Source organism: Phasianus colchicus, chromosome 1 (genome assembly GCF_987193195.1).
Source record: "Phasianus colchicus chromosome 1, bPhaCol1.hap1.1, whole genome shotgun sequence".
Classification (NCBI taxonomy): Eukaryota; Metazoa; Chordata; class Aves; order Galliformes; family Phasianidae; genus Phasianus; species Phasianus colchicus.
Window position 1 is genome coordinate 24,967,542 of NC_143436.1, and position 16,333 is coordinate 24,983,874.

A 16,333-nucleotide genomic window follows, 5' to 3' on the forward strand; every position below is an offset into this window, starting at 1 on the left:
AGCAAGCAATGCAGAAACATGCTATCTGCCCAGCAGGCTTGTAAACACAACAGTTGCAAAGCGGGTGTAGTAAATCACCTGTGGATAGTGATAGGACAAGGGGAAAAGGTTATAAACTGAGACAGAAGTTTTAGGTTAGATATTAGGAGGAAGTTTTTCACACAGAGGGTGGTGACACACTGGAACAGGTTGCCCAAGGAGGCTGTGGATGCCCCATCCCTGCAGGCATTCAATGCCAGGCTGGATGCGGCTCTGAGCAGCCTGGTCTGGTGGTTGGCAATCCTGCACATAGCAGGGGAGTTGAAACTAGATGACGGTCCTTTTCAATCCAGGCCATTCTATGATTCTATGACCAGACAATGAACAGCACGCTGTTATCAGTCCAACAAGCCTTTGCAGCCATTGCTACTCCTTGGTAAACACACAGACCGGGAAAAGTGAGTTTTAGAATGCCATTTTGTACCTCAGAGCTGCAAGGACTGCGAGCTAAATTATCCAGCTGTATTAAGTTATGTCAGAGGAAAGGTGAGTCTTTAGCAGACTAACCCAAATGCCAATGCTTATGCAACACTTAAGACACACTTAAGCCCTTACTTGAAAATCTTCCAGTGCTACATGGATCTTGTACTGGGTAACAGAACAGGAAAGAATCACCTCATGCAGACAGGAATAGCAATTACTTGATAGTACTCAGAGAAAGCTCCAGATTACCTAAGGAGAACACACAGAGAGGATGAGGAACCACAACAGGAAAGACAAACTTCTGAAAAATAAAAAGGAATTATTTGTTTTTAAACAAGAATTAATTAAAAATATTCTTTAAAAGGGCTATATTCAAAATCATCCATTAAAAAAAATAAATAAATAGTATGAACAAAGAAGGGAAAAAAGATGTAAAAATTGAAGACAGAAAGCTGACAACTGGTATAGTAACAGTTCTAGTAATTAATTCTGCAATCTTTTCAGCAAATAAAAGAATGAACAGTTTCTATTGTACCCTTAAGGTTATATCCACAAGCCCTGTAGCTAAATTTCAGCACAGCTTGCCAACCAGCTTAAGAAGAACCTGAGATAACTACTTGCTCCTGGAAAGAGCAGTAAGATGGCACTCTGTGTTGTCACCTCTTAAATAAAGTCTTGCAATTCTTCTAACGTATCTGGAAGAAAGTAAATGCACCCAGCTAAAAACACATCTTGCTCACCATTTCTCCATTAAATGATTAAGGAGATGCTCTCAAAGTAGCTGCTCACAGAAGTTAGGTTTTGTTTGCCTGCAGTTTCAGCAAAAAAGTTTTTTCTTTTTCTTAAGTATTTTTTTAGCTCTTTAGAAGAAAGATCAAGCCCGAAACAACAGACTTGTTTGCCGTCTCTTCACTTTTCAGAACTAAGATGCAAGCAGCAGTTCCTAAACATAGGAAAAACTCGTGCTTTGAGATCTCTATTAAATAAAACCCACGGGGAGGCCAAGAATTAACCCTGCAGACACACGGATCCTTATCCCTGCTGCTATTTCAGCAGCACCAGGCAGCAGCACCGCCACACCGCGTTGCTAGGCGCCTCATGGAGCGACCGAGTCTGCGCATGCGCACACTCTCCTGCGCTCCGCGGCGCACGCCCTCTAGCATCGCTGTGGCTCCGCCTCCCGCTGCGCATGCGCGGGACTCCCGGCTCTGGCAGGGGGTCCCAGGCTGCCCTCCCGTCTGTAAGCGGGGCCGCGGCTCCTTGAGCGCACGGCGGCTTTGCGTGTAGTGCGCGGGGCTCCCCGGCCCGGCGGAGTGCTGAGGCGACATGAAGAAGATATTCGGCTTCGGGAGGAAGAAGAAGGGGAATCCGCCGCCGTCCGGTGACGCCGCCTCGCCGTGCCCCGCCGGTGCGTACGAGCTCCGCCAGAAGGAGCTGGGCAAGCTGCACCGCGCGGCCGCCGCCGGAGACCTGGCCCAGGTGCGGCAGGGGCTGAAGAAGCACGGCATCGACGGGCGCGACAAGGCGCAGCGGTAAGGGCTGCCGGCCGGGCCGGGGACCCCCGCTGCCTGACCTGGGACCGCGCTTGGCTGGCACGGGCAGAGCGGCCGCTGCGATGTGCCCTGCCGGCCTGTTTCCCTCGGGGATTCTTCGTGGGGCTGGCGGGACTTCCTCCGAGCTGAGAACTCTCTTGGGGGGCTGGTGGGCCGGGGCAGCGACAAGGCTGCAGGTTTTCTGAAGGCTTTCCTGCTTGTGAAGCTGATGGTGGTTCCTTCAGGTTGTCGTATTTCCCAGTGCTTGACAACAGCAGTTTTTGGGCGATGAGGGACTCCTGCATAGTTGTATTGGTTGTGGTTACGTTACCTGTCCGAGCCCTTTGCAATGCACTGCTAACACTGCGTGCAGCTCAGCTCTCAGATAATCAACAGGCTTCTCTTCAGAGATGAATGATCTTGCACATTCACTTGGGAATTTCTCAGTGGGGACAGTCACCCTCGAGTGACTGCTCTGTTGCTTCTGCAGTTTGTTCCATGTCTGTGTCAAGGCACGATGAGTTCCTTGAAGTTCTGCCTGTTTTTTCATCCTGTCTCGCTCCTATTCATAGGATGGGAAAGGAGGTTCTTTGATACATGTATACCCGGTGTGAGATTAAGAAACAACAGTTCAAATGTTGGTCCAACCAGTTTATTACAAACCTAAATCATGGAGATGGGAAGAGGAGGACAGACACTATTATGAATTAGGGTAATGGAGAAGGGAAGATGGACATTAGAAAAGATAGGAAAGAAGCAAGGAGTCTTTATAGGAAGCAAGAGGGAGATAGTCAGTCACTACCATGGATCCAGCGTGGTTCACAGTTCAGTCATTGATCTTCAGTAGTGGTGGGTCGTCGGGCATTGTTGTTTGTTGACGACAACTTTTCAGTGGTAGTACCAACTTATAAGTCAGAAGTGGTCGTGTCAGCTGTCTTTGGAGTGACAGCTTCTGGCTCTGGGATCTCAGCAGAAACTTCTTTGTTCTCATTTTCCAGGCCTTGCCAGCAGATAAGAGGGAGCAGGGATGCCCACCTGCATCCTGTTTTTCATAGGACACAATGGTGTCATTCCCCAGTTTTCCCATACCAAGCTGGAGCTATTTAGTCACGGGCTAGATCTTCTGCCATTAAACACTCCTGTGCACTCCCTTCTGGACGCAAGCAGCTCTGGAGGAAGGTGCTTTCATATGTCCACAAAGTGATGTTGATTGTCACACGGTAGCACCCATCACTTGCCTCCTCAATAAAGCAGAGTCTTATCACAAGAAGTATCTCAGGAAGCAAGCTTTGAGCCAAAAAAAAAAAAAAAAAAAAACCAACAAAGAAGGATTCTGACACATCCTCATCTTCTCTGCCTTGAAGGAAGCTGATCTTTTGGAGGAGGCTCATCAGCCTGCCCGTGGTGGGATCTGTTAGGACAAGAGGGAGCAGCCTCAGGTTGTACCAGGAGAAGTTCAGGTTGGATATTAGGATAAATTTTCTCCAAAAGAGTGGCTATGCACTGGAACGGGCTGCCCAGGGTGGTGGTAGAGTCACTGTCCCTGGAGGTATTCAAGAAACATTTAGATGTGGCATTAAGGGACATGGATTAACACGCAACATTGGTCATAGGTGGACAGTTGGACTGGATATCTTGGAGGTCTTTTCCAACCATAATGATTCTGTGAGAAATGGCTGTGTTTCTGAATCATGTCACTGTATTTGCACAGCTCTCCCTTTCCATTCCCATGAGCTGTTGTGCTCCTTTCTGTCAGCGAGGTACCTCAACAGGTGTTTTGTTGCATGGTTACTTGAAGTTTCCAAAATGCAGAAAATCCATGGTGAAGCACTTTAAAAACAAAACAAACAAAAAACCAACTCCCTGTAGGTTCCTGAGGAATTGCAGGATTTTACTGTGTGACCTTTGAGGAAGAAAGATCCTGACTGCTTTCTAGCTCAACCCCTGCTCTGTTAAAGCAGATGTCACACTGAGCAGCAGGAACTGTGCCTTCTACACAAGCACAAACCAAGCTTGTGCTGCTCTGCCCTATGATTTAGGGGAGGAATGCCTGCAGGTTCTGTTTGGGTGACCGTGGCTTTGGATACAAGCACGCTGGTTAATTGGCATCAGACCCTTAGCAGTTCCACAGTTTGAAAGAGCCCCTTTCTTTCTGTCTTGTCTAGTGGAAACACAGCTATCCCTCCTTGAAGAGGACTTCCTCTGTGATATCCTATTTATATCATAGTTAAAAGCATCAGGAATATTAGATATTACTTTCTTGTAGCCAGGATAGTAGTGTTCTGCTGTCTGCTCTGCTAGATGTTGCCAGATGTTTGGTGCGAAAGTGCTCTACTGGTTTCAGTAATAACCAAGCTAGCACGTGATTTTTTTTCTAAAAAACTCTTATCTTGCATCCGTGGTACAATTCTAGTGTGTGAATGATCCTGGAAGAACCTAGGGGTTTACATGCATGCCACCATAGACCTCAGATTCCCAAGCTTTAGTCTCCCTCATTGTACCGTGAGTGCATTTCTGTCAGAGGCTATGAGCAGTGCCTTGACACAGAAATCTTTGTGAAAGTTCAGTTTTACAGTGGAGGAAATGTTGTCTCATTAAACAAATGCAGTGGAAGGTTGTTCCTAGCCAGCCTCAGGCTTTGGATATACAGCTGTTGTTACTGGTAATGGATTAAGCTTGTTGTTTGTTTGTTTGATTTTATTTTATTATGTTTATTTGGGGAGGTAATTGGGATGGAGAAATGAATTTTGCCCTATCCATGTACCACAGAGTGAAATTATTTATTTAGCTGTCAGTTTCAATTTACACATTTAATTTTTAGGACACCACTGCATCTTGCTTGTGCAAATGGACATGCGGATGTCGTTACGTTTCTAGTAGAAAACAAGTGTAAGCTAAATCTTTTTGACAGTGATAACAGATCACCACTGATGAAGGTAAGTAGAACATGTTATGCTGCTGCAAGTAGGAATTATTGATTATGTACTAAATGATGGATGTCTTTCTAGATTCTTTACAAAAGTCTGTGTAGAAACATGCAAGCTATAATCGATGCGGGGTAGGTGTATGCTAGCTTATCTTGAAAGATACTTTTATATTCCAGGAGTGGGAAGTTGTAGTAGTTGTGACACAGTGAAATATGACTGCTGGAAATTTTACCTTTTTTTGTGTGTTGTTTCCAGGCAGTACAATGCCAGCAAGAAAAATGTGTGGTAATCCTGCTAGAGCATGGTGCTGATCCGAACCTGGCAGATGCTAGCGGCAACACTGCCCTTCACCTGGCTGCTGTAACTCCTAACACATTTCTAGCAGGGATGTTAATTGAGCACAATGCCCATATTGATGCTCAGAATAAGGTACATTTTGAGATTCGTCAGGGAAGATTGCATTGATATTTTTATTGAAGATCTTTTGTTTGTTTCTTTTGATTTTTAACTTGAATTATTTCCGTCCTTTCAGGATGGATGTACTCCCCTTACTCTTGCTGTTTCTGAACATCATGAAGAGATGGTAGAGCTCCTCCTTAAAAAAGGAGCTGACATTCATGCTCGAGATCTGTGTGAAAGGTGAGGAGATGGACTAAACTCTGTGGATTACCTTAGCTGTCCTCAGGTTGGACTGATGAGAGGGATGTGAGTGAGAACTGAAGTAGAAAGACACAGAGTTTCTTACAGGTCTCAGCTTGGCTGGTGTAATGCGTTATTGCATGTTCTCTGCATTGAGAACTGCAAGAAAACATTGTTTATGGTAGCCACTGTGGCAAGAAAGTTGCCATTGTGCCAGCAACATTGCTGTTATGCTATAGAGAGTTTTTCAAATTGACACATAGTTTGTATGCAAGTGTTGTTAATGTATAAGTTTTTTCTTCTGTTCATAAAGTGATTTTATTTTTCTTTGAGTGAGCAAATGGGAACTAAAATAGTTACAATGTCTGACTAAAATTATTTATTTTGTCTTCTATTTTGGATGCTGCAGAACCCCACTTATGACTGCTGCATCTGGTGGGGAGCTTAAATTGGTGAAAATTCTTCTTCGCTATGGTGCTGATCTTTCCCATAAAGACACTAATGGATGGACAGCTGAGGATTATGCTATTATTCATGGATATGCTAGGTAAACTTTTAAATTTATTGCTAGGTTTTCAGTTATCAGTGTTGAGTTTGGACCTTTTTGGTAACCGCACCAATGGTGTGTTGAGACCTATCTTGAAGATGTGATCATTGACATCTTCTCACATCTTCTCACATACTGTCCATGTGTCTGGTGTCAATTTGAAAGTTGAGGAAAGCTTCTGCTCAAAATTCTCTGTAAGATTTCAAGTGTTTGTTGCTAAGCTCATGTCTGCCTAGGATACCTAGTATACACTATCAAAATGTAGCCCACAGACACAGAGGTTCAACTTGAAAAACTGAAATGTTTTTAAACTCTCTCAAAACAGAGCCATTCTTATTACTGTCTTCAGTTTCACTGACCAGGAGCCACCTATGTTTTGTTTCAGAGGAGACTAGCTGTTACCTCTTTTGTTAAATTACTAAGCAGTTTTACTATTCCTACGCATAAGCATTTTATCCGTGGGTGTTCATTCATAAGAATGCTTGTATTTGTAAAAACTGGACTGCAAAAGGGTACAAGCCAGTACCCTTAACTTAATAACTTCATAGATCTGGATGTGCACCTATAGAATAGATGTGTGTGAATATTTGAGTATGTTCCAGTCATGCAATAAGTAGAGTATGTTACCCTTAGTGAATATACAAATTGTTTTGGCTATGGATATGTCTAGGATGGATAATATGAGGCTCTTATTATTCCATTAAGTGTTGTATACAGCTATGGGATTATTTCTCCCAAATGCATTTCCTCTTTTTCTGTCTATAGTCTTAGTAAACAACTGGCAGAATACGCAGACTGGGAGAACACAGGGGAAGCTTCTGCAGGTGCTTCTCGAGGCATCCAAGTGCCGATGACTCCTCACAAGGCAAGAGCTGCTGGCTTTACATTGGGTGCACCTGCTATGGACAGAGGAGGTAGGATACTTAACTGTGGTAGAGCTAATAGGAAAAATCATGGTGGCCTCTTCTTTAAGTTGGTTTGTATCTTTTAAGTTTACTGTGCTCAGTTTGGACTTCAGTGGAAGCAGCAGGTGGACTGTCACAAGAAGTGTTATGAATGTGCTTGCTTGCTGCTAGTTTGCAGTGCATCTCAACAGGACAGTTGTGATTTGTGTGCATTACATCCATCTGCTCATACAGTTGTCACCTTCACCCCATCAAGTTGCCCTTTTATTTAAGTTTTCCTTTTAGCAAGGGGGAACAGGGAAGACAAGGAGCAATCTAGGTTAGAGTGGCCTTGTTTTTTGGGTGTGCAGTTTTACTTAGAGATGCTCATTCAGATTGTTGTTCAGAAAAATTCAATTATAAAAGCTGTAGTTTCACCCCAAGTAGTTGTTTTATATTTTATACCAATGAAGCAGCAGATGAATTGCAAGAAGATGCATATCTTGTTGATTACCACTGGATTTCTGTCATTTTGCTTAAATAGTTTCGCCTGTTCTAAACTCCTTTTAGAGAGTCACATAATTTCTCACCTTCAATTACAATTGCTTTTGTTTATGCTGTGGGACATTAACAAAAATTGTCTTGGAAAAGTAACTTCATTAGCAACAATAGTGCAGTGTTTGTGTATATTGTATCTTCTTGGACATGGTTAGATTTCTAAGAAAAAATTCTTCAATTTCAATTAGCTTTATTTAAAAAAAAAAAAAGAAAAAGACTTTGTGATCCAGAAAAATGGTTACATTTTCTCATTGCCTTGTAATTAAAAGAAAGAATGAGTTTGTCAAATCCAGGCAGTGTTCATAAGCTAACATTGCCCTAAGGGAATCTTAAGAAAATTGCTACTTTAATATGAATGCAATTTACATTTCAGGCCCTAACATAGGAGGTTTTGTTTGTTCCTTATTTTTAAGGGTTTTGTGTCAGAATCATGTGTCAGATGGGCAGCAGACTGTTCAAACACAATTCATTACTTTTTTATTATAAAGCACTGAGAAATATGAATGAAGAATACATGGCATATTTTTTCTTCCTGGACTTATCACAGATGGAAGAACAGATTTTAGACCCAAGTGATGTTGCCTTTGACTTAAGAGCAGTTGCTTTGAACTAGACAGTGGTTGGAAAAGTTTCTTCGTAGGTTGGTTTTGAAGTTTTGTTTTCTTGTTTTTCAGTAGGGCTCAATACAATTGGTTTAATCGTTGAAATACTGTTTTCACCCAAATGTCACTCAGTTGCTACCTTCTGTGCATGTAGATAGTTGCTCTGGTACCCCATTGTAAGGACTAACAGGCCTGGATTATTTTAAAATATGTGATTTGAAGGATTTTTCTTCTGAGAAGAGGATAGATTTAGGCTAGATATCAGGAAGAAATTCTTTACTGTGAGGGTGGTGAGACACTGGAACAGGTTACCCAGAGAGGTTGTGAATATTCCCTCCCTGGAAGCATTCAAGGCCAAGCTGGAAGGGGCTTTGAGCATCTTGGTCTAGAGGGAGGTGTCCCTGCCTGTAGCAGGGGGTTGGAATGAGGTGATCTTAAAGGTCCCTTCCAACATAAATCATTCTATGATTCACCTTGTGCTCATTCTCTTAAAGATGACACCAGCAGAGGAGTAGGAGGGCACAGAGAGAAAATTTAGTAGCGTAGTAGAAACAGTATTGGAACTAACTGCAGTCTCTGGCTTGCATCCACACCCTAAATCATGAGAGTCCTTTTAATATGCCATGGTAACAGTCTTCGGAGTGTCCTTTAGAGAAGAAGCCAGGATGCTGAGACAGAGACCAGAGAAATACCCACTTTGGAATTCATTTATTTTCTTTTGCTCTTCTCTATTATTTTTCTGCAATTTAAAATTTTGACCTTATTCTTTCTGCTACTTTTGTACTTTCTAATTAGAAGACTGTGAAGAATGTTGAACAGATTAGCATTTTTTAACAAGTTTGCTCATGATTATTTGGATGTCAAAACATGAACCTTTTTATTAATCACAGACAAATTGGCTTCCAGAACATACTGAATGGCCAACCTCTTAGATTTTAAGTAGGAATTTATTTTTGAGGAAAATAATAGTGGTGCAATTCCTATTTCTAGTATGTCTACAGTGACAGCATTTTTAGCCACTGCAGCACATACTAGTGTATTGTTCCTTCAGTGTTTCCCCAAGTCATTAGAGAAATTGTCTCAGCATTATAAAGCTCTTACAGAAGTATAAATCAGTACTCCTGTGTGATTTATATATTCTGAGGTCAGATGAAACTTTTCCTATATTCCCTCTTAAGGAAATGGAGAAAAGCCAGAAGGGATGAGAAACCATTTAACTGTTTCTTAAGTGTGTGTTTCTGACAGTAGCTGTTTTTCCACATCATTGGGTGTGTATGTGGTAAAATCCTTAGAAGTAGGACAACCTTCTGCTCCAGAGAAAAGTAACAGCTTTGTTGTGAAGGAATTTAATGTAGGGATAGTGTTCCATGGCTTCTCTTTTGAAACATGGATGTATATGTGCACGCAAATGCATGTCATAGTCACAGTGTATTCTCCCAGTGCTGTAGCTTTGTCTGTGTGCTTTTTGTGTTTTCCAAACTTCTGAGATTCTGCGTTTATTCTGATGTCATTGTTTCATCTGTCCTTTCCATGCCTTTCCCTTAATGGATATAGGAATGCAACAATCTCCTAAACAGACATCAAGAACAGGAGAATCAAGGAAAGGTATTCTGCACAGTAGTATTTTAAATACCAAACATGTTTCGTGATGCACAAATACTTAAACATCATAGGTGCTTATTATCTTGCAGATCTGTATCTTGATGGTTTAAGATCTATAAGTTAGAGTGGATTTGGGGTAGCTTTTGTTTGTTTGCACGTTTTGCATGAGTCCTTTTTTTACTGAATTCAGCATTTGCTTTTGTCACTTGTGGTAATGTTTTGGTTTTGGGGTTGTTTGTTTGTTTTGTAATCTGTTCTCCTGTTCATCAGAAATGGGGATGGGCTTCAATTCAACAAGAATCCCTAGAGACTGGATCTCACTTCTGTCAATGCATCACAGCTGTGATTTTGGTCTAGCTGAAAGCTCTTATGAAATTCCTGTCTTGCCTTCTATAGGATAGCGTGACCTGGTTTTGATCACTGGTTATATTTATTATATGTTGAAAGCAAAAGTGCAGATAATTTAATGAGCTGTTTTGATTAATTCTAGTGGTACTCATTGAAGATATAACTGAAGTCACCCGTCCAGAGTTTAACTGTTCCACACAGGAGAAATTTTCTGTTCTGCAAGGAAAGTTAGCCAATAGAGTCATAGCACAGAGTTAGTTATTCAGCTTTATATACAGCAGTATTCCATTAGCACTAAAGAATGTTCTGTGTTGTCTGTTGTAGAAAACATTAAAAATCAGGCTGTAAGCATTTGAACCATTTAACGTGTCCTCAGATTAGAAGTTTCAGCCTCTAGGTTTTCTCTACATGAGATTTCATTGAACATGTGTGCTGCATTGCATCGTCAAAAAGCTGTGTTCAGATCAGGGAATGTTCTCACATAAACTCTGGGTTTAGGAAAGGCAGAATTTGTACACTCATTTGTACCCTTCATTTTGTTGTAACAGTTAACAATTAGTTCAGAAACTTCAGGAAAGATGGCTTCTACATGGCAATCAGATGTTTGTTTTCCCTTCTGTGCTGGGAATCAAAAAGTCCTTCTGTTTTGTGTTAGTTGTTAAGAGGCCATAGCACTTCAAAAATTGTGTTTCTAGAGTGCAGTTTTCATTAGTACATCAGTGACCTGAAGGATATACTACAGGGCACTCTCATTGAGGTTGCTTATGATTTGGAATAAGGGAGATCGTTGGATATGTTTCAGCACAGAGCTGGCATTCAGACAACAGCAAGAAGCCAGGGGAATGGACTGACAGGCATCTCAAGAAATCCATCAAGGGCAAATACCAAGACCCATTTGGGGCAGAAAAGCCCCTTCCTACAGAACATGATGGGACTGTGTGGCAGGGGAGCAGCTCTGCTGAGAAAGGACAGGGACCTGGCAGAAGGCAAGCTGAGCATGAGCCAGCAGGGTTACCTAGAAGCTAAGAGCTGCAGATTGTACTGTGTTAAGAACAGCAAAGCCAGGAGACTGAGGGAAGCGATTGCCTCTATTTGGTATTCACTGTGCCTTGGTCATTGGTTGGAATTTTGAGTTCCTTCTACGTGAGAGGTTGATTATTCAGCAGTGAGCTAATTCTCTAGGGAGCCATCATATTTGTGAAGGAGTATTTGCCCTGTGAGAGGGGGCTGAGAAGGTGGGCTTACTCAGCCTGAAGAAGAGGCAGCTTTGGAGGGCCCTAACTGCAGCTTTCAATGCAGATGGGAAGACATAGCCAGGTCTTGACAGGAGGTGAAGATGGCAAGAGGTGTAAATGGAAGCAAAAAAGTTTCTAACTGGAGATGAAAAGTGTTGCTATGATAAGGATGGCAAAACAAAGAGGTTGGGCAGTGTCTCTTCTTGGAGGTGTTCAAGACTGGACTGAATAAAATCCTGACCTCAAAGCTGAGCTGGCTTTAAGAAAGTAGTTGGCTGAGAGACTTCCGGAGATCCCTTTTGATCTGACTTATCCTGTGGTCTTAGGTGTGAATTACTACCTTCAATGAACTGATGAAAACTTGGAGTGTAGTATAGCATGCCCTGGTAATGCTCCTTTTGTCTCATGTATATCATTTTTTTATTCACTGTAGAGAACTGCTGGTGATTCCTCTACCCAGGGATAACCTCCCTGTTGCTATGCTAAGCTCCTGAATATGCTTTTTGATTTTCTTTATGTTTTTCAGAATAATCCATAGCTAGGTAGAGCAGCAAATAAAATGTAGATATTGTAGATATCTTTGATCTGTTTTTATTGTTTTATTTTTACGATTCAGTATAATTTGAAAAAGCGCTTGTTTTGTAAATGCTTTCCTTCATGCTGTTTTTATTGAATTGGCCACTCCAGCTTCCATACGATTATGAGCTGTTTTCCATATTAAATATTTGTATTGGTTAATTTTTAGTATGCAAAATCTAATTTCAACATGTCAATTTATATTTGAACAGCAATAGATGACTTTTCCCAAGGAGACTCAATAAGGTGAGTCTTTTAAAAATATCAACACTTACTTGAGGAATTATTTGAGAGAACCAGTATTTATTTTGCTTTGTTTTTGAAGAAGTTCTGAAAAAGAGGGCAGTAATGACAGTTGGCATACCTCTGAGGAAGAAGAACTGGATTTTACACCCAAGGTATGGTGCCTTTACAGGAAAATGGTTGGGTAAAATAAGTGATTTGAAGGTATTTTTCTCTGAGATAGAAAGAAGCTGCTTTTCCAGCCAATTCATTTTTTATTCTCCTAAAAAGGAGTCACTTGCCAGCCTTTCTTCTGCTGTGAGATTTTCCTAAAAACTTGTAGCTTTGGCAGAACATGCAGTAGATTTGTGGTTTGGGGCAAAGGAACAGTAGATGTTAAGATAAACATTATTAGTTTTAGTTGTTCTAATACTAAACATTAGTATTAGTTGGTTCACTCAGTGAAATTTGCAAATCCTAGGAGTTGATAAGTTAACAAATAACCTATTCTGTTCTCTTTCTAACTTTGCTATTGTTTCCCCTAATTTACATGATAGAATTCTAACTGATAATGAAAAAGAACATTTATTTATCAAAATCTAGTGAAATGGTTCATCGCCTGGTTTACTTTCCTTCCTCACTAGATTCCTTGAGTGCTCAATGCTTGAGTTGCTCAAATAAATATTTTTTCTTTCTTTTTTCTTATTCTGTGAGATGGCATTCCATGCTTCTATATAATCTCACACTGCATGATTTTCTTCATTTTTTGAATACTTGGATTTTACTCTTTATAAGTTCCGTGTGCTTATCCTACTGTTTTTATGAATGTTCTGAAGGATTACCAATTTTTTCAGTGATGCTTGGAGTATTTAGTATGTTGCACTGGGATTCTGCAGTGATTAGGAACTTTAGTTTGGTAGTTCAGCACATTCTGTAATGCTGGAGATGCAAGGATGTGTACTTTAAACACTGTTTCATTTTCTTGCATTGATTTAAGGGGAATTAATGCATCTTTCTAGCATTATTTTGATATTTGCAAATCTTTCACTAGGTGGAGTTGTATTAACTAATTTAGGAACTTTAATAGGTATTTGAGTTGTGTACACTTACAAGTAAGCAGCCAGACTCTGCAATCCCAAGTGTAGTTGTATTTTACGTATGGATTAAAAAACTTTTTTTTTTTTTTTTTAAGAATTGTTATGCATCTACAGATAGTTGTGAATAGTCACTGACTTGTATGCAAGAGGAGTGTTTGTGTAATTAAAATTGAAGGATTTAGCAAGCATCTAAGTCCTCTCAAAAGGGGACAGCCTGGTTGTATCTACTGTTAAGATTTGATGTAAGTAAGGGATTTGTTTAAAACCAAACAAAAATAGATCAAATAATTCTTTTTAAATGTATTTTTATTTACAGAAGCCACAGAAGCCAAACTTGACAATGTTAATGAATGTTTCCCAAAAGTTCAGGAATATAGGTAAGTTATTTGGAAAAGAATTCATGATACAGTGACAGAAAAGTAAACTTGTTAAATAATCTCATTTGGGTTTTTTGTTGGTTTTTTTTTCACTTGGCTACAGTAATTGAGGAAAATAGTGTTATGAGAATAGAGCACATGGTCATTTCAGAGTAAAATAAGTCGGATAATAAAAATGAAGATATCGAGTCCCCTCCTAAACCTTTGTGTCTGATCTGTCCTTCCCCCATCCTGCCTTTACCTGGCTTTTCCATACAGTCCCAGATGATTCTTGTCCTGTGTTTTAAATGGGTAAAATACCTGTTGCTATTTATATAACCCATTTGATTCATATTCCTTTTCTCTTTTCTCATGCTTTAAGGTGGTGGTGATAGTTCTAGAATTGAAAGTCCTAAGTCACAGAAGAAAAGCCTTAAACAAAAAAAAACAACAGATGCAAACCTGAACAGAGGAGAATGTGGAGAGTTGTTGAAAGAAGATATCTCAGATTCAAGCAACCTTGAGGAAGATGAAATGGAGGAAGAGGAGGAAGATGAAAATGATGATGGAGATGACAATGAGGAGTATGAAGAAGAAGAGGAAGATCTTAGTCAAGATGAAAAGGAGGAAGAAGATCTGGAAGATGAAGAAACTCAATCTAATGACATAATGGAAGAGCAGCAGAGAGGTAAAATGGAACCTAAAGAAGAAGAAATTAATCAGAAATTGGGGTATCTGAGTAATGTTAAGAATGAAGGGGATGCACATTGTGGAGCTGGAAGTGTCTCCAGTGATTATCAGAAAATATGTAAAAAAATTGATGAAAAGATGGAGGAATCTGTTGATACTCCTGTGTCTTTTATAGATGGATGTTATGAAAGGTTGCAAGAGAATATAACAGCCATGTCTCCAAAGAGAATGAATAATGAAGTATCTTATGAGTCAGTACCAAAACAATCTGTCCTTCAAAATCTAAATAATTTGCAAAATAAACAAGAAAGCTGCAAGAAGAAGAGCATAATACAGAAGATGTTTCACAAAAATACAGCCTCCCCTTTTGCAGACTCTGAAATGACAGTCTTGAAAAGAGAGATACCCCAGCCTCTCTCAAATAGTAGTGATCTTCAGGAAGAGAAGTTAAGTTTCGGTGATGGCCTCAAAAGTAGTAGTAGTTCTTGGTCAGCAACGGGAAGCCTAAAGCTTGAAAATCAAAGACCAAGCTCTGTCACAGATGATGAAGATGCCGAAGAAGAGCAGTATAAAGAAGTAGATAATAAATTGCATGAAGCACAGAAACAAGAAAGTGAAAACCTGTGCCTAAATAGATGTGAGGAAAATCTAAGGACAACATTTTCCTCAAGTACAAAAGTAAGTGTGGAAGGATGATTCAATTGCAAGGGTTTATTAAGGGTAATATGGTAAGCAATAGTAAACTGTATTCTTGTTAATGCTTACCATGTATCCACATTTCTATCATCATATTTTGATACTAAAGATATCTTTCTTGTAGCCAAAGTCATTTATTACATTTAAAAGTAGTATCAGACATTATTTTCAATACTTTTAGTATGTGATTGCAGAGTTTTTGAAGGAGAAAGACAGGAAACTTAATTCTTTCTGGAATCTGTGGACTTTCTATTACATAAAACTGAGAGAATGGATAATATCTGTTAAAAGTTGCTGCCATTTAGTAGAATTCATGGGGTGATGACTGCAACTGAGGAAACAAAAGGAAGTTTTGAATGAAATTGAGGGCAGGAAGCTAGTGAAATTGTGAGCTAAGTAGACAGAAAGAAGGAGTGACTTCTGAATAATATAAATGAAACTGGAATTAGACTGCCACAAGGAAGTGCTTCTCAGGAGCTTTGCATAACCAGGGATGAAGTTTACAACATGAGGCATTGCTGTTTAATCATGCAGATTCCCACTGAAAAATTGAAGGCCTTTATAAACCTTGTTGCGCTTTGCTTCATTTTCTTACTCATGAGAAGTGTTTTCCAAGTTGTTCATGTGTGGCAAAGAATATACTGGTTTCTGTTCTTTCCATCTGTTTTTGTCAATCTCCTTTAGGAAGAGTCGCCTAAATGGGAAGAAGAGGCAGAACAGGAGAAGGAAGATACTGGTGGGAAGCTGCGAACTACAGTTTCTGATGATGTGAAAAATTCTGTTTGTAGTAATAACCATCAAGTCCGTAATGAAGAAGACGCTGCTAATGAGAGAAGTGAGTTTAATTAAATATTGATTCTGATTGTTCCTCTATAAGTATTAATGCTCCATAAATGAAGTAAAATGATGATTACCCTTGAAGATGATGAACTTTTGTATTACCTGTGAACCCTAGCCTGCAGTGGAAGACAAGGTTTGCAGCTTTTGTTCCTTTTTGTTCATTCTTAGAGATCACAAATTGTGGTGCTGGATTCCAAATGATTATGTGTGAAGCAAGTTCCTTTCTTAATTTTGTTGCTGTGTTCTCCTTGAAGTGGTCTGAACAAAACAAGTAGGTAGTCTAGTGTGTCTTGTGTGTGACAGTACTGTTTCCCTTTCTGGTGGGTACTATCAGATTGAAAAGCTGTGTTTTTCAAGAGCAGACTTGAGTCAAACTGTGAGAAAACTCTTCCAGTGCTTCACTTTGTTCGGTTTTAAAATGTGAAAGGTCTCTTCCATGCTACTCCTCTGTGTGCTTGAGAGAGAGTTGGGCACTTTAGTACTCACCTCAGGGTCTCAGAGCAGGGAAGATACTATTTTC

At 40.2% G+C, this 16,333-nt stretch overlaps 1 protein-coding gene across 4 annotated transcripts in view; it reads left to right on the forward strand.

The window, feature by feature from the left end:
* Positions 1-1,632: 1,632 nt before the first annotated feature.
* Positions 1,633-16,333, forward strand: part of ANKRD26 (ankyrin repeat domain 26) — a 48,226-nt gene continuing 33,525 nt past the window's right edge. The window contains exons 1-12 of one of the 4 annotated variants that reach the window (XM_090137153.1): positions 1,633-1,994; positions 4,816-4,930; positions 5,177-5,350; positions 5,454-5,560; positions 5,970-6,107; positions 6,873-7,021; positions 9,706-9,756; positions 12,125-12,158; positions 12,238-12,310; positions 13,548-13,608; positions 13,970-14,955; positions 15,658-15,808. In XM_090137153.1, coding sequence (XP_089993279.1) covers positions 1,789-1,994; positions 4,816-4,930; positions 5,177-5,350; positions 5,454-5,560; positions 5,970-6,107; positions 6,873-7,021; positions 9,706-9,756; positions 12,125-12,158; positions 12,238-12,310; positions 13,548-13,608; positions 13,970-14,955; positions 15,658-15,808 — 2,245 coding nt within the window. In that variant the 5' untranslated portion in view covers positions 1,633-1,788. Of the gene's footprint in view, positions 1,995-4,815; positions 4,931-5,176; positions 5,351-5,453; positions 5,561-5,969; positions 6,108-6,872; positions 7,022-9,705; positions 9,757-12,124; positions 12,159-12,237; positions 12,311-13,547; positions 13,609-13,969; positions 14,956-15,657; positions 15,809-16,333 lie in introns of those variants that run through there. The other 3 variants (XM_090137160.1, XM_090137170.1, XM_090137181.1) reach the window with 3 other exon arrangements.